The sequence below is a fragment of the Geotrypetes seraphini genome, chromosome 1 (assembly GCF_902459505.1).
Source record: "Geotrypetes seraphini chromosome 1, aGeoSer1.1, whole genome shotgun sequence".
NCBI classification, from domain to species: Eukaryota; Metazoa; Chordata; class Amphibia; order Gymnophiona; family Dermophiidae; genus Geotrypetes; species Geotrypetes seraphini.
In genome coordinates, this window is record NC_047084.1 from 44,535,240 (window position 1) to 44,557,312 (window position 22,073).

General features: G+C 42.8%; 1 protein-coding gene and 1 long non-coding RNA gene across 2 annotated transcripts in view; one reads left to right on the top strand and one right to left on the bottom strand.

Annotated features, from left to right (window-relative positions):
- The window catches only part of NDUFAF2 (NADH:ubiquinone oxidoreductase complex assembly factor 2), a 224,835-nt gene extending 221,135 nt beyond the window's left edge, over nt 1-3,700 (bottom strand). Inside the window, exon 1 of the mRNA XM_033930616.1 lies at nt 3,445-3,700. Coding sequence (XP_033786507.1) covers nt 3,445-3,559 — 115 coding nt within the window. The 5' untranslated portion in view covers nt 3,560-3,700. The remainder of the gene's footprint in view (nt 1-3,444) is intronic.
- LOC117353971 lies at nt 2,001-21,755 on the top strand. The gene is made up of 3 exons (XR_004538082.1): nt 2,001-2,038; nt 2,152-2,442; nt 21,479-21,755. It is a non-coding gene; the product is annotated as an uncharacterized LOC117353971 (long non-coding RNA).
- Nucleotides 21,756-22,073: the final 318 nt, after the last annotated feature.

Consider the following 22,073-nt stretch of genomic DNA (forward strand, 5'->3'; position numbering starts at 1 on the left):
ACAGGACAGATACCATCAGTTCCTCCTTTGGCAAGACCTGCTGAATTTACCTTAGAGTCAATTTGGACGGCATTAGACTCCCTCCATAAATTATGTGCTGGAACCTTTCCCCTGGTACAAGTTCAAACAATAAGGTTGGATAAAATTGAGGAAGATTTGAAAGCCCGGGGGAAAAAGTTATACACCTAGACCAAAAGGTCCAAGGGTTACAATCCTCTTTAATGCAAGATAGACTATTGTTGGTTAGGAAAGCGGAGAATTTTGATAATTATATAAATCTCAGGATCCTAAACTTTCCAAAATTACTGACAATGTCGCCTAAGGACTCATTCTATAGATTTTTGAAAGAAGTATTTAAGTACCCAGAAGTTGGACTTCCTCCTCTTCAAAAAATATATTTCCTACCAATTTCAAAGAAAAAAGTAGCTTCAGTCCCCAAGGCTCAACTTGAGTCTTCAAGTCCACTGAATGTAACAGGAATCCTGGAAACTTCTGGGGATGAAGTTATAAGTCGGTCGACACTTCTGGTTACTTTTGTTTTTCTCAAACTCTTTCAATGATCACCTTGTTTCTTTATATGAAACAATATTTACTTAAATCAACTGTCAGCTGTTGTTTAGTGAACACTCAGACCCACAGCTAAGGTCCCAGTGAAAAAATCACGGCGCAGCTGTATGAGAGACCATCATTGTTGTTCACAGTCTCACCCACCATGCAAATACTAAATAACATAAAATGAAGTAAAACAAAAAACCCAACTTAGCTTTGAATGATGTGGGTAATTAACACAACTGCTCCGGGCTCCTCCTTTATTCATATTACTGCATGCACATATATTGACGATATTGTTTTTATGTGGAATAGGGAGCGTGACGAATTGGAGGAATTCCTTAAGGAGTTGAATCATGCAGATTCTAACATAACGCTCACTTATGATGTGAGCAGTAATGTGGTATCCTTTTTGGATATCCAAGCAGTAAAATCTAATATCAATTCTCAGGTACATTATGATACCACTTTATATAGGAAGCCCTCTGATCGTAACACGCTCCTTCATTACCACAGCTTTCACCCAAAACCCCTCCGGGACAGTATACCGGTGGGGCAGTTTTAAGATTGCGGAGGATCTACTCTGATGAGTTGGATTTCCACCAGCAGGCCATGCTATTATACAGAAAGTTTATTGAGCGGGGCTATCCTTCTAGGATAGTCAGATTGGCATGGAAAAGAGCCTGCAACTGTCGGCGGGAGTGGTTATTCCATCCTCAAGAAAATGAGAGAGGTGGGGCCTTGGTATGCGTACTTCCTTACTCCAGTCGAAGTCAACAGATTAGACAAATTATTTTAAAGCATTGGTCAGGGTTGCAGGTTCATGAGAGCATGAAGGAAATTCCCTTGTTTGCTTACACTTGGGGCCGTAATTTGGGTCAAATTCTTAAACATCGTGATCCTTCCCAGCAGGTTAGAGGGGGTCCTCATGTATGTTGCCATCAATGTGTTATATTGCTCCCATGTCCTCAACACTGACCAAGTGTTAATTCCTCAATCGGGAGGTAGGAAATTTTATTTGAGAACTGGCACTAATTGTCTATCTCAAGCAGTAGTGTACTGTATTATATGCCCTTGTGGGCTATATTATATAGGGCACACTCGGCGGGCAGTTAAATTTCGCAACGCCGAGCATTTAAGTAACATCAGATGTAAACGGGTGTCGGCTCCTCTGGTGAGCCATTGGCTCGAGCAGCAGCACTTGATAGAGGATTTGAAGTACACTGTATTAGTGCGTGCCTACAGAGAAACAGGAAATGTTACTTAGTATCTACTGTATTTGGAGCAGAAGTTCATTTTTCAGTGGCATACCTTGGCCCCCGGAGGGTTAAACAACGAAATTGATTGGTTCCAACTGTAGGGGGAGTGCCTCCCCGCTTTGACGTTGTTAGTGACGACTCAGAAGGTGGTGTGTATATAAGGCGTGGCATGCTGGTGTGCAATCTGTTGCCATTAGCGTGTCTGTGTGCAGTATGGAGTGCCTGTTCCGGTAAGTCGTAGAGTGAATGTTTGTAATGTGTACTTGAAGAGTTTAAAAGTATATTTAGGAGGTAGTGTAAGCTGATGTGCTTAGTGTTGATTCTAGTTATTTTGTATTTCTAGCACCCTTCCTGAAGAAGCCAGCGGGTGAAACCTAGGTTGGGGGGTCGGCAGTGTATGTGCATGCAGTAATATGAATAAAGGAGGAGCCCGGAGCAGTTGTGTTAATTACCCACATCTTTCAAAGCTAAGTTGGGTTTTTTGTTTTACTTCATTTTGTTATTTAGTATTTGCATGGTGGGTGAGACTGTGAACAACAATGATGGTCTCTCATACAGCTGCTCCGTGATTTTTTCACTGGGACCTTAGCTGTGGGTCTGAGTGTTCACTAAACAACATCAGCTGACAGTTGATGTAAGTAAATATTGTTTCATATAAAGAAACAAGGTGATCATTGAAAGAGTTTGATATAAGTTATCACCTTGGATAAGTGAGTTCCCTTGTAGTTTTAAGATATATACTTTTGTTTTTCACCAGGATAAAGAACCACTCCTTAGGCTCTTTTTAAGGCTGAAGGAGGTGATTTTTTTTGAATAGCAATATTTCTATGTCTCCAGATGTCTCAAAAATAACTCAAACCAGGAGGAAACGGTTTTTAGAAATGAGACAATTTGTGATTGTTTGGGGAGCTAAATTTCAATTAAGATACCCATGCAAATGTATGATCTATTTTGATCAAACATCTTATATTTTCTATGAACCCTCCCAACTAAGATACTTTCTTGAAGGAAAAAGAGTAGTAATGACCGCCCCTTCTGACGCATAGCTTAAGTGATTGACTCTGAATATAAGGTTTTTGAATAAATGGAAGATCTAACACTACAATATATTAAGTATATTTCTTTCTCTTTGATTGTTTTCAAAGTAGTTTACTCTCTCTCTGATATGTGAATTGTCTTTTCCTAATGAGGACTGTTAAGAGTCAGTGCATTGTTTAAATTTTGAATGGTAATTTTCTTTTGTTATAAAATTGTGGTAAAGGAATTGTAGCCTTATGGGGTTAGTGCGCTAGAACGAGAACAGGGTTCAATTCCCACTGCAGTTCCTTGTGATTCTGCCTTTCATTTCACCATCTACAGCCCTAGGTACAAATACTTTAGATTGCGAGCCCACGTAATAAAATCATTAATCACTTTTGTCCTCCATCACAAAAAGGTGGTATATCAATGAACGTATATACAAATTTGATTAACTAAAATCAGAGAAGAAGAAACAGAACACCCAAACCCCAAAACGCCCTGCTTTATACTAGCAGCAGAATACTACACGCCACACAACCCCGCCTTTCAGTGACGCCACGACGTACGAGGTGGCTCTTCCTGATTGATGCACACGCTTTGGGCACGTGCAAGTTACCTGTCCAGGTTCGCTGCTCAGGGATGTAATAATACTTGTTGCCAAACTGATCGGTGCCCATATGGTGCTTGACGACCCCAAAGGTCCTCTGGAGGAAAACGCGGAGCCAGCCCATAGTTATTGGGTATGGTCAAAAAGCTGATTCGGCCTTACTTGCAGCGGCCGTTCAATGCACTAGGCCAATGACGCAAAGAACTGCGCCGTCGCTTGAGCCTGCGCGTTAGACTTACAACGCCCCGCCCCTGGCCTAGCCGGGATGGTGTTTGTGTCTATGGTTACCAGCCAAAATCGCTTGACGCTCTACGTTATCGGTGGGGAATGTGTCGTAGGCAGCCAATCAACTGCTACGCCTGAGACGCTTATGTCTACGGAGGGGAGGATTATTCGTTTTCTGCGCTAGTTTAGTTTTGATATTGTAGTTTGAGTAGTGCAGTGTATGTGGTTTTAATGTGCGTTAGAAGGGAATTTGAGAACTGGAAAGTGTAAAATCGTTTGGGACTCGTCACTCCTAGTTCTATATCATTTGTGCGGAATGCGGATGACAGTAGAGTTCTTTAATACTAACCTGCCTCTTTGGTAATAAAAGTGCAGGAGCGAGGTCCCGAGATTGCTCTAAAAAGCAGTGGTCTTCATTCATTTTAAAGTCGGGGCCACTAAGGATCCAGACAAGCTGAAGGTGAGCGCCAAATAAATTCCTGTGCAGCGTCATGACACTGTCGATCAGCATGTGTCAATGATATTTAGAGACAGACATTTTCAGGCTTTTTGATATTTCAATGATATTTAGTCCATCTTCAAATATTTCATTGGGTTGTATCCTCAAAGGATTTTCCAAACCCATTCTTCACGCATTTACCTTCCAGCATCTAGTTTTTCCCCAATCCACTAACCCCTTTTCTGTCATAAGCAGTGCTGCCAGATACTTTAAAAAAAAAAAAAAAAAAATCCCTCCGATTTACCTTGAAAAAACAGCCCAATGTATTTATTCACATTCCAAAGCATACATAACATAAAAATCACATAATGAGCTTTAATTAAAGTCATAACAAACCTTATTAATAATCTGCAAAGTATTCTTCAGGTAGAATGTCAACATCATGATCATCATCAAATAAATGCTGGAATTTTAATTTACTCAGCATCCAAGCTAAAAGCCCACTTCTTTGAAGCTGCTTTCCACTCTAACTCCCACTCAGTGTCAGATACCCTATACCCATTGTATCATTCCTTCTGCCAGAAACTCCCTAACCCTGGGATATCCTGTCTGTCAAATTAGATTGTAAGCTCTTCTGAGCAGGGACCATCTATTGAATATTAAATGTACAGCGCTTTGGATGCCTTTCAGTGCTATAGAAATGATAAATAGTAGTAGTATTGCTGCTGTTAGGATAGATTCCTTTGCATTTTATTTAGTTTCAAATGTGTAATAAAGCTTCCAGTATGCCTCGCAAAATCTTATTTCTCAGTTTGATTTTAATCAGATTCATTTGAGAGAGAGTTCTTTCTGGAGAGAGAGACAGGTGAGAGGGAGAAGAGGACAGAGAGATGTGAAACCAAAAAGGGGAAGGAGGGGAAAGAGATGCCAGACTTTGGGACGAAGAGGAGAACATAAGAATTGCCACTGCTGGTCCATCCTGCCCAGCAGTCCACTCACACACGCAGCAGCCCCTAGGTCAAGACCAGTGCTCCAAATGAGTCCAGTCTCACCAACTGTGTTTTCCCCTTTAACAGACTCCAGAAGAGCGTTCCAGTTTTCTACCACTCTCTGGGTGAAGAAGAATTTCCTTACATTTGTACGGAATCTATGCCCTTTCAACTTTAGAGAATGTCCTCTCATTCTCCTTACCTTGGAGAGGGTGAACAGTCTGTCTTTCTCTACTAAGTTTATTCCCTTCAGTATTTTGAATGTTTTGATCATGTCACCTCGCAATCACCTCTTTTCAAGGGAGAAGAGGCCCAGCTTCTCCAATCTCTCTCTCTATGGCAACTCCTCCATCCCTTTAACCATTTTAGTCACTCTTCTCTGGACCCTTTCAAGTAGTACCGTGTCCTTCTTCATGTATGGCGACCAGAGGGGGGGAGAGAGAGGGAGGAGATGCTGCACAGGGATGGAGAGGAAAGGGAGAAAGAGAGGAGGAAGTTGGTGCACAGGGATGGGAAGAGAGATGCAAGAAATGCTATTTAAGAAAAGTTGGGAATAAGGGAGAAGAGAGAGGGAGAAGATAATACACATGGGTGGAGGGGATGGGAAGGGCAGAGAGAGGAAGGAGATAGTATACGTGGATAAATGGGAAGGGAAGACATGGAACAGTAGATAGATTTGAGAAAGAAGCAGAAAAATGGAAGAAAGTTGAATATTAAAAGTTAATGCCAAAGATGGATGTAGGTTAGAAAGTGAAGGAGAGAAAAACAATATGGATAAGAAGGTCCTGGAAACACAGATAAGAGCACAGACAGAATGAAGTTCAACCAGAGACTGCAAAAAGATGATTAGAAAAATAAAATCAGTAGACAAAGGTAGGAAAAATTATTTTATTTTTGGAGAATTTATATCAGCTGTCTATATTTTACACTGTTCAGGAAAAAATGCATTTGTTTCTATTTCTCTGGTGGTGTATTGCATACAGAGTCTGGCATCTTAGGGTTTCATTTGTGTATATTCCAACTTTTAGTTTTCCTGTATTTGCATATTTTGCATGTGGTCCTGTATTTATATTTGCATTTGTGTTCTGCATGTGTGACCTAGGTCAATGAATGTTGAGAAGCACCATACAGTGTGCTTTGTGTAGTTTAATTTTGTGGTTAACCATTATGTATTTATTTCGATTTCTATCCCATCCTCAGTAGCTCAGAATGGGTTACAAGCCAACATTCACAATGGAAAATATTTTGGACAGTTCAAAGACTATACAGCAACTTAAGTACAGGAAAGTGCAGAAAGGAGAGGGAATATAAGGGGTTAAGGGATAGTTTGCAGTTAGAATTTCAGTTGAAGAGGAGGATCTTTACTGCTTTCCGGAAGGTCTTCAGAGAGGTCTGTAGTCTGATTTGTGAGGGGAGTTGGTTTCAGAGATGGGGCATGAAAGTGGCTGTAGGAGCATTTGCGGGCGGTTTATGACGGGAGAGACCTTCCTGGGGGATGCATAGGCATTTATCCATTTCAGAGCGGAGGAGGCAGGCGGGGGTTTACAGGGTTAGCTTGGATCCTATGTATGCTGGGGTGGTAGCATAGATTCTTTTATGTGTTATCACCAGGGCCTTTATTGTTAATAAGATTATATAGTGTGTATATATGAAAAATTAATGAAAAAAATGGCATTACAATTAGTACTATTATTATGAGGCGGGGTCCGGGGTGGAACTTGGGTGGGGTCTAGGGCAGAGCTTGGGCACCCCCAACCATTTTGAAAAGTTAGTTACTATAAAGCAGTGGTCTCAAACTTGCGGCCCACCAGGTACTATTTTGAGGTCCTCGGTATATTACTATTGATCTGGAACATTGCCCCGGGGGGGGGGGGGAGGAGGCCCGTTGCTAATCTTGAGTGTCGGGGGGGCCCATTGCCGATCTCGAGTTGCGTCGCGGGGGAGCCCGATGCCATTGCCATCCATCGCCGTTGCAGCCCAGACGGTGATGGCCCCAATCCGATCTCGCCAGCCCTGCACGGACCGGCAGGAATTTTCTGCGGACCAGCGGTTGAAGAACACTGCTATATAGGATGCCAATCTTGGCTGTCACTTAAGAATCGTCCACCAATCAAGTATGAATCACACATCGGCATCCTTAGGAAAACTAGCCACAATTCTCCAAACAGACGCCTTAAATTTAGGCCAGCATTTTACAGGCATACATTTAAAGCATCTGTCTCGTGCCTATGGAGATGCGTAGGGATGTTTACTGACTCCCAAGGCTACTTCTGGAAGAGCCTCACCTTAGGAAAAGCAAAAAGGAGAGGCTGCAAATATTAAAGAAGCTGAGGCCCCGATGCACAAAAGTTTGCCATGCATGTAAGACTGCTTATAGCCAGTCAGAAGAGCAATCGCTAGCACAACTCCTCCTGACTGCCAGCAAACAAAAAAAAGCAGCTTCTCTCCCTGCCTGCTATTTTTTTTAATGCCCACCATACCAAGCTGACAACCCCCTACCACACTAAGCCTGGCAGTCTAGTGTGCCATCCCCCCCTCCAAGCCCCCTCAATACCTTTTTAGAAGACCGGCAAGAGAAATGCTCACTCCGTCCCACCAGTAGGCCTGCCTCTTCAGAATATCCGGGCTCCCCCTAGTGGCCTTGATCTTTTCAGCCTTGAACTAGAATGAAAGCAGAATAATGCGAAACATACATGTCGGCATCAGCTTTTTTTGAAGATACATAAAACATTTGACTGGAACAAAGATAAGTCTATTTGAAATTAAATGAACAGATTTGAATGATCCTAATGAATTACTGAAAATACATAAAATATACAAAACGGCCGATGAGAAAGCTTAGCGGCAAAGAGCTCAATTGAAAGTTTTTATGTTTTGAGCGCCGCTTCTGATGGCCTGTAATAAAATACAATAAGACAATTATTGATATGTCTGGTGGAAATTATATGTTTTAAGAGTAAATATACTAAAACATATTGATCCCATCCAAAGGAGCCAGGTCTATGGGTGCTTCAGCACCTCCAGTATTGAACAAACTCCTTGACTGACTAGAAAGAGGTAATTTCCTTTAGGTTTTGCATTCTCAATAATTTTGAAAAGTTGTCTCCTATGATCCCATCCCATCCTTCCCACTCCCCTTCAATCCCCCAGTTTAAAAAAAGCAAACATTGAAAGAAATGCTGTATTTAGATAAGTACCAATAGTGAATTCTGACATACAGTATGATATTTTTAACCCATAGAGCTACAGGAGCTTCTTAGTATGATATTAACAGACTATGGGGCGCTTACACTAACACTTGCTTAACATAGGTTATAACTCACTACTGTGGGGCACACTCAGGCATCCTACAGTAGTTTCAGGTAGTAGCATAGTGAGGGAAGCTTGCACCCAAGGCAGAAGCACCCAGCATTGCCACACTATGTGTCCCTGCACCCCCAAACCCTGCTGTGCCTTGCATACCCAATGCACCTTTCCCCTGCACCCTCATCCTCACCCAGTACTTCTTCAAATCTTTACCAGCCACGAGCAACATCTAATACCCTCTACTTGCGCCAGCCTCATCCTTCCCTCTGACATTACTTCCTGGTTACTGCAAACAGGAAGTGATTTCAGAGAGAGGGATAAGACCAGCATGAGCAGCAGGTAAAAGATTCTCGCAGCTAGTGAAAATTTGAAGAGGAAGGGTACATAAGTTGGGGGAAAGAGGAGAGGTGCCAGCACCCCTGCCAAGGTGGTGCCCAGGGTGATCCATCCCCCTGCCCCCTTAAGTGGTTTTGGGATCAACACGTTCCTCATGTAATAGAAAAATACATTTTATTTTTTAGCACTAGGAGCAGAGAGTAGGCATGTTATGCACTAATCAGCATAGCTGCATCACTGCACATTAACTGATTAGTGCATGATTAGCATGTGAGCCCTTACCATCTAGAAAATAGGTGTAAGTGTTCATAAGCAGTGGCATAGAAAGGGTGAGAGGTACCTGGTATGGTGGCACCCCTCCTCCTTCCCCTCCCCCTGCTGCACTCCCCCCTTCCCTGTGCCCATATCTCTAACTTTCCTGGTGCAAGCAGGATTATAAACTTGCTGCCTGCGTCGGTGTCAGCTCTCCTTCTGCCGTCACTTCATAGGCATGGGACCTGGAAGTGATGTCAGAAGGAAAGGCGACTTTGGTGTGAGCAGCAGGTTGGAGTTGCTCACGCTGGTATAAAGCTAGAGGTATGGTGGGAGGGAAGTGTGGTGGGGGAGAAGTGGGAAGGAGCAGGGGGGGCGGAGAGGAGGACAGATGCCAGTGCCCCCACCAATACGGTGCCCATGGCGGACTGCTCCCCTTACTATGCCAGTGCTCAGAAACTAATGAGGAATAGCCATTAATAGGAAAAATGGAAAATAGGGCCATTTTACCACCTTGCTGCACTGACCACTTTATAGCACAGCTTAGTAAAAGGGCCCCTTTTTAGAAAATTATAGGGTCAATATTCATCCAGTAGCAGTGAGCATTTTGCTCACCACTGACCGAGTTATTTGTGAATATTCAAAGCCAGGCCCTGTCCAGGCTTCAGCTTTGAATATCCAGTTATTTTTGAGTCTGCTAACACATAGGGTTACAATTTTTTGGGTGGCAAAAATCCGGACACATGCCCCAGCTCATTCTGCCCAGCTCCGCCTTATTCCATCCCAGCTCCGACCCAACAAACCTCCTCTCTTCTTCCCCGAAAAGCTCCAGCCTTATCTGGAGGACCCGGAGCATGTGCAGATGTGTGTGATATAATCCATGCATGTTCAGATGCCTTCCAGATTCAACCGGAGCTAGTCAGGGTTTTCCAAAACCCGGACAAACTGCTGGGTTTTGGAAAGTCCTTCCAGAGGATATGTTTGGGTTTTCCTGAATGTCTGGTAATCCTGCTAACACATAGTCGCTGACGTCAACCTTTAGCCCTTAAGAGGCCATGGATTAGCACATAAAGACTGGACAGACTTTTATGCAGTACTATTTATGCCCTAAATCTGGCTGCTTAAGTGAACAAATGCTGATTCCATCCCCAGAACACCTTGAACATAACTTAGAGTTGGGTGCTGTGAATTCCGGGAGCACTTTGCTAGTTAAGTGCCACTGAAAATTAGCATCTAGCCCCATCCAAGGTATTTAACCAGTCAGCGGCTTTGAATATCAGCTGGTATGTTTTATCTGCCTTTCACTATAAAAGCAACTATAATCGAAGAGATTAAAGCCATTCTTTCTGTTTCCTATACTTAAAGCAGCTGTGCTAGTAAAGTAAATCTGATATGTTTTGGTTTTTTATAGTATATAGGCAGAGGATAGGGGTAAACTCCAGTAATCCAGAGGAAATAGGTCTGCAGAGAATGGAATATAAAATTCAGCAGAAAGGCTGATGAATTTCTTTGTATCTCCAGAGGGGAGAGAATACATTGCTTTTGTCAGGTCTTGCTAAGTACCTTCAAATGGCAACTTTGTTGTACAACATCTATACCATACCTCAGCAAGAGAACCCCTACAATTAAAAACAGCAGTAGTATTTGAGTGCTGTTTCTTAAAGAAAAAAAAGGCACTGTTTCTTTAAGGCTGATTGGGAATCGAATACTGAGCTCCCAGCTCTGCTTCCGGCTGTGCTGAGTCAGGCCGGGGAATCCCTTGGCCGGTGAGAGGGTATCCTCAGTCAGCAGCTTCAACTTCAGGGAGGTAAGTAGGGCTTTATGACTCTGGATGTTGGCTCTAGTGGAGTCAGTCAAAAGGTGCTCGTGCTGCGGTGCATATCAGGAGACCTTGGGGAAGTGCACGTGAAAGGTGAGAAAGGGGCACCCACTCACTGAAGAACCTGGGGATGCTGCAGTTGCAGATAGTGGGCAGCTCCTATAGCATTCTCGATCCAGTTTGGTGAACCAGTGGTGGCTGTTTCTGTGCAGCGCAACACGAGAATGGTGGCCATTTTGGTACCACACGGCTCAGAGAATTTGGTGACCCCTGTTCTTGGAGATCCCTCAGATCTCCTGGGACCTTTATCCTTGGGCCCCTTGGGTATGAATCAGCTTCAATGGTCCATGTCTTTGCCTGAATTTGTTTAATTTTGTATCAGGTCTTTCTTATGAAGCAGGCACAGGCAGGGGCTTTGGTTTCCATGCCCTCTTATCCTACTGGGGTGCAGGTGGTGCCTGCTAACCTGGCAGGGCCTTCAGTTTCTCCTGCTTCTGGCCTATTTGTGTCTCAAGGGATGCCCCTGGCCTCTAAGCATCAGCGAGTGACCCTCCAGGGCACAGGTGTCAAACTCAAGGCCCGTGGGCTGAATCCGGCCTGCCTGGCCATTTTATGTGGCTCGTGGTGCGATGCCCCAGGTGTTATCTTCTGGCCGGTTCTCTCCTCCTCACTGCCGCAATGTACACCAAGCCAAGGGTGGCGGTTTCTCGCGTGTCCTGCACTTCATCCGGAAGCATTCCCTCTGACATTGCAACGTCAGAGAGAAGGCTTCCGGTTCAGGCACAGGACGTGCGAGTAGCTGCCACTTGCGGCTTTGTGCACACTGCAGCAGTGAGGAGGAAGAAGCCGGCCAGAAGATAACACCAGGGGCATCGCTCTGCGGGCTGCATAAAACATTCAGGTGGGAGCCAGCCAGAAAGTAAGATACTCGCTGGAGGAAGGCATCTAGTTGGGGCACAGCATGGAGGGAGGGAGACAACAAAGGTAGGGGGAATGATTTTATTTTGAATTTAGTGACTGAATTGTATCAATTTTGAGAATTTACATCTGCTGTCTGTATTTTGCATTGTTCAGGAAGAAATGCTTTTGTTTCTTTTTCTCTGGGCTGTTATAGGGGAAAGCACCCTTTAGGGATTCAAAAAAAGGTTAGATAAGTTCCTTCTGGACCAGAACATACGCAGGTAAGGCTAGACTCAAGGAGGGCACTGGTCTTTTATCAAGGGCTGTCGTGTGAGAGGACTGCTGGACATTATGGACCACTGGTCTGACCCAGCAGCGACAAATCTTATGTTCTTATGTTGTACTGCATGCACAGTCTTGAATCTTAGGGTTTGCTTTGTATATATTAGTACTTTTAGTTTTTGGTCCCGCATTTGCATAGGGGTTATCTGTGTTTTGTTAGGAATGAATGTTGAGAAGCATACAGTGTGCTTTGTGTAGTTTAATTATGTGGTTAACCATTATGTGTTGTTAATAAGATTCCGCATATGGGCCCTGAAGGTGGGTAGGGCTGTGGCTCAGATCTATCCCCTGATGCCGGAGGTTAAAGAGGGGTTCCAGGTGCTGAGGATGTATCCCTTGGTAGTGGCCATAATGAAGAGAACTACCCTGCTGGTATTGCTTTCAAGGAAGATTGAGCAGCCCTTAAGCAGGCCTTCGAGGTGGCAACGTTAGATCTTCAGGCCTCTGAGTGCTCTTCCTTTGTGGCAAGAGCATGCTTGCAATGCCTACAGCAGGCCTAAGGTGCTGATTTGCATTTCTCTTCACAGATGGAGGCTGGTGTGGTCTGTCTGGCAGATGGGATTTACGACATGCTCCAGGTCTTCTCCAGGGGGACTATTTTTGACCGTGGTGATATACAGACAACTTTGGTTGCAGAACTGGGTGGCAGATGCTGCCTTTAAGTAGTGGCTGGTGCGGTTAGCCTTTTAGGGTAGGTTTCTTTTTGGAGATGGCTTCACAATTCTGGTCAAGGAGATGTAGAAAACCAAACTGCAGTATTTTCCAGAAGATAGACCAAAAAGCTTGACACATTTGAGCTCTTCTTTCTCTAGGGTACACTTCCAAGATAGTAAGTGCTATAGATCCAATTGGCAGCAGTCCAGTCTGCAGTCCTGTTTCCCAAGTAAACAGAGCTCCTTTCGAGCTGACAAAAGGCGGGAGGGGGAGGCAATGTCTGCTTCCCTGACCCACAGTTCACAATGATATGAGGCTGGTTCATGCCTCTTCTCTTCCGCAAGGAGGTTGGTTGCATCATTTTATGAAGGAATGGACTGCAACTAAGTCAGACTAGCGGGTCTAAGAAATTCACAGAGATGGGTACCAGCTGAAGTTCTCCTACCCAGTTGTTGTTCTCCTCATGGAGCTTGGGGAGGTATAAAAAGAGCTACCATTCAGGACACAGTGCAGTCCTTTCTAGCTTTACAGGCTGTAGCTCCAGTTCCGCCAGAGGAGCACGGCATGGGTCTTTACTTAATCTGTTTTGTGGTGCCCAAGAAGAAGAGTTCATTTCGACTGGTTTTGGACCTCAAGGGTCTCAGTTGCTGCCTAAAGGTGTTAAGTTTTTGCATGGAGACCCTGCAATCCGTCATTGATCATCGATTCATCTGGAGAAGCTTCTCACAGCCCTAGATCTCAAGGAGGTGTACTTCCACATTCCTGTTCAACCCCTCGCCAGCAACTCCTGAGGTTTGTGGTCTTGGGACACCATTACTAATTGAAGGCCATGCTATTTGGTCTTATGGTGGTAGTGGTGGCCTTTCTGTGTCACCAGGGGATTCGAGTTCATCCTTATCTGGATGTCTGGCTGATTCGAGCCTCTTCCTTTCAAGAGAGCCAGACCATGACACTGACTGTGTTTCAGATGGTCCAGTCCCTGGGCTGAGTGACCAACTTTGAGAAAAGCAGCCTGACACTCTCACAGTAGTTGGAATATCTAGGAGCAATGGCGTACCAAGGGGGGGGGGGTGGACTGCCCCAGGTGCACGCTCCAAGGGGGTGCACAGCCGTCTGGATCCGGAACCTCCCACGCTGCTCCAAACGGCACCTCAACGTTGCTGCCGTACTTATAACAGAGCAGAGTCAGCAGTTGCGCTGAAGTGAACGAAGGTCCCACGATGACTGCGCCGTCTACCACCTCTGTACAGGAAGAGGTAAGTGACATCAGAGGGCGTGGACCGGCAGCCGCAGTCATCGTGGGATCTTGCCGTGACTCCCTGCGTCTGCCGGCCCAGTCCCCTCTGACATCACTTACCTCTTCCATCTGGAGCAGAAGCAGTCATCGCAGGACCTTGCTGATTTGGGTTGGAGAAAGAAAGAAAGGAGCATAGTAGGGGGGTGAAGGGAGAGAAAGGAGGTCAGGGTGTTAAGGGAGGGTGTGGAGGGTGAGAAAGGGGGTCAGGATGGTATGGAAACATGGTGAAGGGTGAGAAAGGGAGTCAGGGTGGTATGGAAACATGGTGAAGAGTGAGAAAGGGGGTCAGGGTGGTATGGAAACAAGGTGTGTGGAGGGTGAGAAAGGGGGGTCAAGGTGTTATGGAAACATGGTGAAGGGTGAGAAAGGGGGTCAGGGTGGTATGGAAGGGTGTGGAAGGTGAGAAAGGGGGGTCAAGGTGTTATGGAAACATGGTGAAGGGTGAGAAAGGGGGTCAGGGTGGTATGGAAGGGTGTGGATCATTCTTCAACACCTGTCCAAGCCCTCTGAAGTTTGATTTAACTCATAGCTGTTGGCCAATGCCTATATTGCATCAAAAGAAACACATTCCTACTAGAATGGCTTGTAGTTAGGAGTAAATGAAAGTATCTCATGCACCTGTGGCTGCAGAATGCTGAGGAGAAACAGCAAATTCCACCACTTCTGAGAACTGTTAGGATGCAAGGAAACAAAAGTGAACAACAAACAGCATTGCAATCGGCTCTCTTTTGAAAGCAAAGAAAAATCAGCACACATTATCAGCACTTAAAAAGAGAATAAACAGATACACACTTTAACATTCAGCTTCCCTCATTGCAAAATGGAGATCTTCAGTTGCACAAAACTGACCTCATTGTGACCTCATCAATCTGCACCTTCAAAGTAGTATGCCACAATTAAAAGATGTGCTGGGTGTAGAACTCACAACCTCTGGATGTTAGGAGCACAGGCTGGCTCCTAACACATAGAGCTACAGCTGCTTCTACTTAGGTTCATCTCACCACCCTTTCATATCATACTTGACTGAGCTGTCTATGCTCATTAGCTATCATATCAGGATGAACTCAAATAAGTTTAAGCAAAGGAATGCCTAAAGATTTGGAAGGTTTTCAAGTAGAAAACAAATATCAAATATGTATTAAAGAATTGCAGCACAAATGACGTTGATCGGTAAGGGCAAAAAAACACCACTTTTCCGGGTATGACGCCTAAACGGAACAGATTACTTACAGTCATATATCCATTAGTACAGTGCTTAGAATGAAGATTAGCGTGTGAGAAAAATGGAGCTCCACCTCACATGTATTCAAGCACACTTGGGAATATGGGTTTGGGGCTCAGTGAAAGCAGCGCTTTTAACCATTGAGCTACCACTCTTTTGTCTCAGCCTACTATGACATTATAGCTAAACTCCTTTTCCCTTAGCACTTCACTAAGATATGATATGACAAGGGAGCCTCTGACAGCAAGATGACATTTGTGGATCGCCTGGTTAATGTGCTCTCATCACTGCTTAGGATGTCCGAGCCATGGTAAGTTGAAAATAGGTTTGCCTGGAAAGGGAAATGTGCACCTTACAAATGGCAAAGTCCACCATGTAGACCCTGTTATAAGAGCTAATAGGAAAAAACTAGGACCTTATTAAAATGAGCAAAGGTGGGAGTCGAACCGGGGAGTTTCAGAGGTCAGAGCTCAGAACAGGAGCATTACCGTGTTGACCTAGAAATGCTTTCTTGTGCATATAGCAGTTTGGATTTGCTTATACCGCTTCTTATAGGCAGTTAATTCTGCTAGGAGACAAAACACTGCAGTTGTATATTATTGTTTCTTCACCATTTCAGAAATGTATACTTTACCATGATAAAAACTAACAAAGTATGCCATGTTTAAAAGGAGAAATATAAGATGAGTTGAACTCAAATTCTTAGCATGGAAGGGGGAAAAGTTTATTTTTCTGCTACACAGCAAAGTTGTACAGTAATGTTATATTCAACTCCTATAAGAAGTGGAAAGCATCATCAAGGTGCACCTGGAAGGCAGATATGTCACAAGTAAAATACAGGCTGGGATTTGAACCCTCAAAGCCCGGAGGATTGGTAGAGTGCCTTTCCTCACTGAGCTACAGCAACTTTTGTTCCAATGTCTCTGGCTCCCTTGTCATATCATATCTTAGTGAAGTGCTAAGGGAAAAGGAGTTTAGCTATAATGTCATAGTAGGCTGAGACAAAAGAGTGGTAGCTCAATGGTTAAAAGCGCTGCTTTCACTGAGCCCCAAACCCATATTCCCAAGTGTGCTTGAATACATGTGAGGTGGAGCTCCATTTTTCTCACACGCTAATAATCTTCATTCTAAGCACTGTACTAATGGATATATGACTGTAAGTAATCTGTTCCATTTAGGCGTCATACCCGGAAAAGTGGTGTTTTTTTGCCCTTACTGATCAGCGTCATTTGTGCTGCAATTCTTTAATACATATTTGAGGATTCTAGAACTTTGCAGCGCACGAAGATGGCTGGGTAGAGGATTAGCTCTGTTGTGACAGGCAAATTTTATTAAGATTTTGGCAGTTAAAATTAAAGAAAAGTGAAGGAAAAGAGAGAATTGAAGTAAGAAATGGCTTCGGGTAAAACTAGTAAAAGTAATCCGGTGAATTCAGGAGCAGGAAGTAAAAAAAGAACAAAAATTGACCCGACAGCGGTCCCGTTGCCTCAGGAAGAAATTGATAACAGTGATTTGATGAATGAACTTCAGAAAATTAAAGAAATAGTAAGTGATAACGCTAAAAATATAAAAGATGTGAAGAAGGAAATAGAGAGTCTGACAAATAGAATGCAGGCAGTTGACTTCAAAATTGAGCAGTTAGAAAAGCATGCTGAGAAATCTGAGGCAGAGATGCTGGTGTGTAAAAAAGATCACAGAGAAATAGAGGCGTTGAAAAAGGATTTTGAAGACTTATCAAATCGTGAAAGAAGGAATAATTGGCGTCTGATTGGGATACCTGAGGGGATTGAGCAGAATGATCCTATTCAATTTGTGACTAATTTTATCCCAAAGATCTTGCCATTTAAAAGTTCTTTTCCTTTGGAGATAGAAAGAGCACATCGGATACCGATGAAAAGATCAAATAGTCAGAAGGGTCCCCGTCCAATAATCTTTAAGCTGCTAAGACATCAGCAGGTGGTAGAGATTATAAAGCTGGCTAAAACAAATAAGGATCTTAAATGCCAGGATTCTAAGATCTTTATAGTACCTGACTTTGCAAAAGCTACTGCCTACAGAAGAAAACAGCTTTTGGATTTAAGACCTAAACTGAGAGCAATGGGACCAAGATATGGATTGATATACCCTGCTATTATGAGGGTAACTTATGAGAATAAAACTTATAATTTTGAAGAAGCAGGCAAATTACAGGAATTTCTAGATCAATATAATTTGCCTATGGTTTCATGAAAGTATTTAGAAAATGTAATAAATAATATACTTAGATTATTTTTGGTTTATATTTTTGAGTGAAAATTGAAAGATATTTTATAAAGAAGGAAAAAGTGAAAAAAAAAAATAGAAAAGGAGAAAAATATTTTCTAGAAAATTGTTGAGGTTAGATTAAAGGGGGATCAACATTTCAAACAAGATTTAAAGAATAGAAATGAAAATTTTAAAGAGACAAGAAGAAAAGAAGATTTTGACAAGGTAAGAAGAGGGATGGAGCATATAGGAAGTGAAAAAAATATGAGGAACAATTATAAGATTTGGATGGTTTCTTAATGTGAGTTTATAATTTGCATTTGAGCGTGACTGAGATAATAATATGAGGACACATAAATGCTGCATTGGAGAAATGTGGGAACTTAGAATATAATAAGATGAAAAATACAAAAGACTATTGATGTAAAGAGAAGAAGATGTGAAGATAGATTGATGGAAATGACTTGAGCATTATTTAGATTTACAATTTGCATCTGAAATTGACTGAGATATAAGGATGATGTTGCAAAAATACTTTATTGGAGAAAGATGAAATAGCAATCTGCAAGAAGATGGAATAAGAGACTGAAACAGCAGGATGAAGATGTACAAGTGTTACAGTTGTGCAGAATGGAGAATAGACTGTAATAGATTGAAGATGCAATGAAAATTAATGAGAGTTTTAAAAAATATGAGGTCTGCTTGGTTGAAATGTTTGATCCTTCTTTTGATGTAAGGATAAAAAAAAAATGAATATTATAGGATGGAGTGATGTATGTTCCATTGAAGTTGTGAGAAACTTAGGTTATACAAAAAAATAAAATAAAATAATAATATTAATCTTGGGGGGGTATATATTGTAAGAAATGGTTTCCGAAATATTGGGTATATACTTTTATAAATATATTAGAGGTATAGGATGGAAGAATGTTTGGAAATTTGAATGAGAGGGGAAGTATATAATAAAGAATTATAGTAAATATGGGTATTTAGGGTATTGAAGAATGGATTGACTGCAGGAGAATTTAGTGTTGGTTGTTTGAAAGATTAGAGAAAGAAAAATGAGTATGTTATTGCCTGTGGGGAGTTTATTTTTGCTCAGTAATATGTGTGTTTCGAAGTTTGCATTTGTGTTAGGGGAGGGGAGGGTGGGGGATGGGAATAGGGGGGATGGGGAAAGAGGGGAGGGGGAGACTCATATTGGTTTAAGGAAAAAGAAAAAATGTATATTTTATGTTTGAGTGGATTATATATGTATTTTATATTTTATTTGTAAAATGGGTTTTAAAATTTTTTCTTTGAATGTAAATGGCCTTAATCACCCTATAAAAAGGAAAAAGGTATTGGAATATATTAAACAACAAAATATAGATATATGTTTCTTGCAAGAGACACATTTGTCTGGAACAGAGTCTATGAAGCTGACAGATAAGTGGATAAAACAATGTTTATTTGCACCAGCGGTAAAAAAGAAGGCAGGAGTTGCAATATTGATTAATAAAAAATGTCCAGCAACATTTAATATGGTTAAGGCAGATCCTCAAGGAAGGTGGTTACTTGTTGGCATGAGCATGGGCAGTAATACAATGGCGTTACTAAATATATATGCACCAAATTCGAATCAAAGTGAATTCTTTAAATCTCTACAACAATTAGTTTTACCACTGGCTACTACTAATTTAGTGGTGGCTGGGGATTTCAATGCTGTTATAGATCCAATAATGGATAAAAAGCCTAGTAGAATAATGAAATCAATGGGATTAGATAATTTGGTACAAGTATGTAATTTAAAAGATATATGGCGTATTCTTCATTTTAATGATCGGGAATTTACATTTTGTTCACATGTTCATCAATCGTTCTCAAGAATTGATTATATTTTTGTTTCAGATCAGATGATACAGCAAGTTATAAAAGCTGACATAGAACCAATAGTAATATCTGATCATGGTGGTATATGGATAGAAGTTAACTTTTTCCCTGTTTTTAGGGAAAAAGTTACGTTTTCACTAAAATGTGGGGGGTTACAACCCCCCAAACCCCCCACAATGCCGCCGCGATATGTATTAAGTAAAGTGGGGGGGCTCCCCAACAAAACCCCCCATCGCAGCCCCTAAAAACAGTCTTTTTCTTCGGCGCGCACCTCCATCTTGCGCTCAGTTGTCGGCGCGCGCCTTTGTCTTCCGCGTTACTGTCTATGAACCGTGCAAAATACACCCTGCATAATTATTGGGAAGGTGTTTTGTTTTTTTGTTTTTTTTAAAGAATTGGAATTCAGCCTACCCAGTCCTGGCTAGTGGCATCCAGGTCCGATGCTGCTTGGAATAGCAAGGGCCTAGCATTCTGGGTTAAGCCAGTATTAAAGTTGTTTTCTTTTCCCTGCTGGGAGTGCAGGAAAAGGATTTTTGCCTTTTGAGGGTTTTTTTTGTGCCACAGGCATGGGGGAGGGGATAGGCAGAGAAGTCAAAGCTCTCCTGCTCCCAGGAAGAAAAGGGCTTTTGATTCATTGGTTCTGCATTATTGTTTTGGAATGAGCTGCAATATTCTGCTGAGAGTTTTGTTTTGAGCTCTGCTATTGCTACCCTCGTGGAGGGGAAATGAACTGTAATCCTGACTAGTGAATTCTATTCCTGACCAGTTAAAAATAAGTGGCTTTAAGTCAAGCCTGAAAATAAAAGCTGAAACCTTTATTTTTCACCTTTTAAAGACTGTGTGGTGTTTGTGAAACCTCTCCAAGTAAAGCCAGGTCCAGCAGTGTGCATGGGAGGCACTGAATCATAAGCTGCATAATTAAAGTCACACACCAAACTACTCGGCCGGACAGGGCTCCAGCCAGCCTGGGAAGAGTTAGCCGGGTGTCCTTGTCACAGTATGCACAGTTCTTCAGCCAGCTGAAAGGCAAAGAGGAAAAAAAATCTCAAGGCTCTAATCTTGTAAGACCCTTATTTAAAAAACAAAACACAATACCCAAAACCCCCCAACAACAACACATTTACATGGCTATCTAATGAAACTTAGTACCCATCCATGTCCACAATTGTCTGTCAAAATAGAAAAGTTTTTCTCCTAGCTTGTGTCCAGCTTGAGACATCAGAAAAGATTGAAATCTTGCTACCAAGAAGGGGCCTTAGGCACCTGGGCCAACCGGAATTGGGTCAGTTCCCTAATGCCCCTCCTATGGGCAGGGCCTTAGGCACCTGGGCCAACCGGAATTGGGTCAGTTCCCTAATGCCCCACCTATGCACCAAGAAGGGGCTGGCTCGCCATTCAGAGGAAGGCAGGCCTGCCAGATGGACGGAGGACCTGTCCAGCCGGCCATCTATTAAGGTTAGATGGGGGAGTTCAGGGGAGGGTCCGGTGGAGTGGGAGTCTGGCAGGTGCGCGGTCAGGGGGAAGGGGGTTCATGGGGGAGTTGTCCGGGGGGGAGATTAGGCATCTCTCCTGCTGCGATCATTGCGGGAAGGGGGGGGGACGGTTCCAGGAATCTGTAACCGGCATTGTTTATGACAGACACCGGTTAGAGAATCCTGCTTTTAGGAGAAGGACTAGCCCCTCCTTTGCCTAAAAGGTCTTGTTTTGGGCGTTTGGGACTTGGGCGATTATTGGTTGGGAATGTGTTTTAAGGTTAGACATTGTGGTGGTCTGGGTGATTAAACTGCTGAACGTAGATGTAGGCCATTCTATTTTTTTAAAAACTCATTTTGGATGTTTTTTTTTTTTTTGAGAAAGGACATTTCCCTGATGCCTACTTTCTGCGCCTAGGGACTTAGGCCAAAAGATGACTTAGACAATTCTTTTGATTATTCCCCTCCACGCCTCTGTATATAGATCATTGGTGCATGCACCAAGGATTTGTCTAATGGGTGTCAAAGTATTTTATCATTTCCTGGATTGTCTTAAAATGTCCTTGTTATTTATTATTATTTATTTAAAAATTTCTAATCCGCTTAAACCTTTAGTATTCTCACCATAAAATTACTGATGCTATGTTCTTTTTTTCCAAAATGTTTTCTGACAGGTGCCATCCCAGTTGGCATTGCAAAACCACTGTTGTGCTGGAGTAACGTTGCAGAACAATGGCATTTTGGGCTACCTCTGTTAGTTCTCTAAGATATTTTCCAAATGAATATACCTTTTTTGGTGCTCTTGTGAAGGACCCCTGAGGAAGGCATAGAATTGCCGAAACACAGACCATGTTGGGTCCCTCTTGGACTATACCAACCTTACTCATTTGGAATTATTAAAACTTATTTCTTGGATTATTTTAGTTTTCAATAAATCTGTGTTCATCCAGATCATCAGTTCCACAGAATTTGTTCTCTTCTTGTATTTTTGTGGAACATATTGGTCTTTGTTCCTGGTTTTGTTTTGGTGCTAATCATATAAGTGCCAGCAAGAGGGATATTCAATAGCACTAATCAGATCGTGCCATTGACTAATTCCTCAGCACCATCTACACCAGTGTATCGCAAACTGTGTGGCAGCAAGATTCCAGGTGTGCTGCAAGACGCTGGCGAGGAAGAGAGGCGCAGGCCCCGGCTGACTGACTACAGGACATGCCTGTCGGCACAAGAGGCACATCCTGTAAGCAGTCAGCCTGTGCCAGTGTCTCG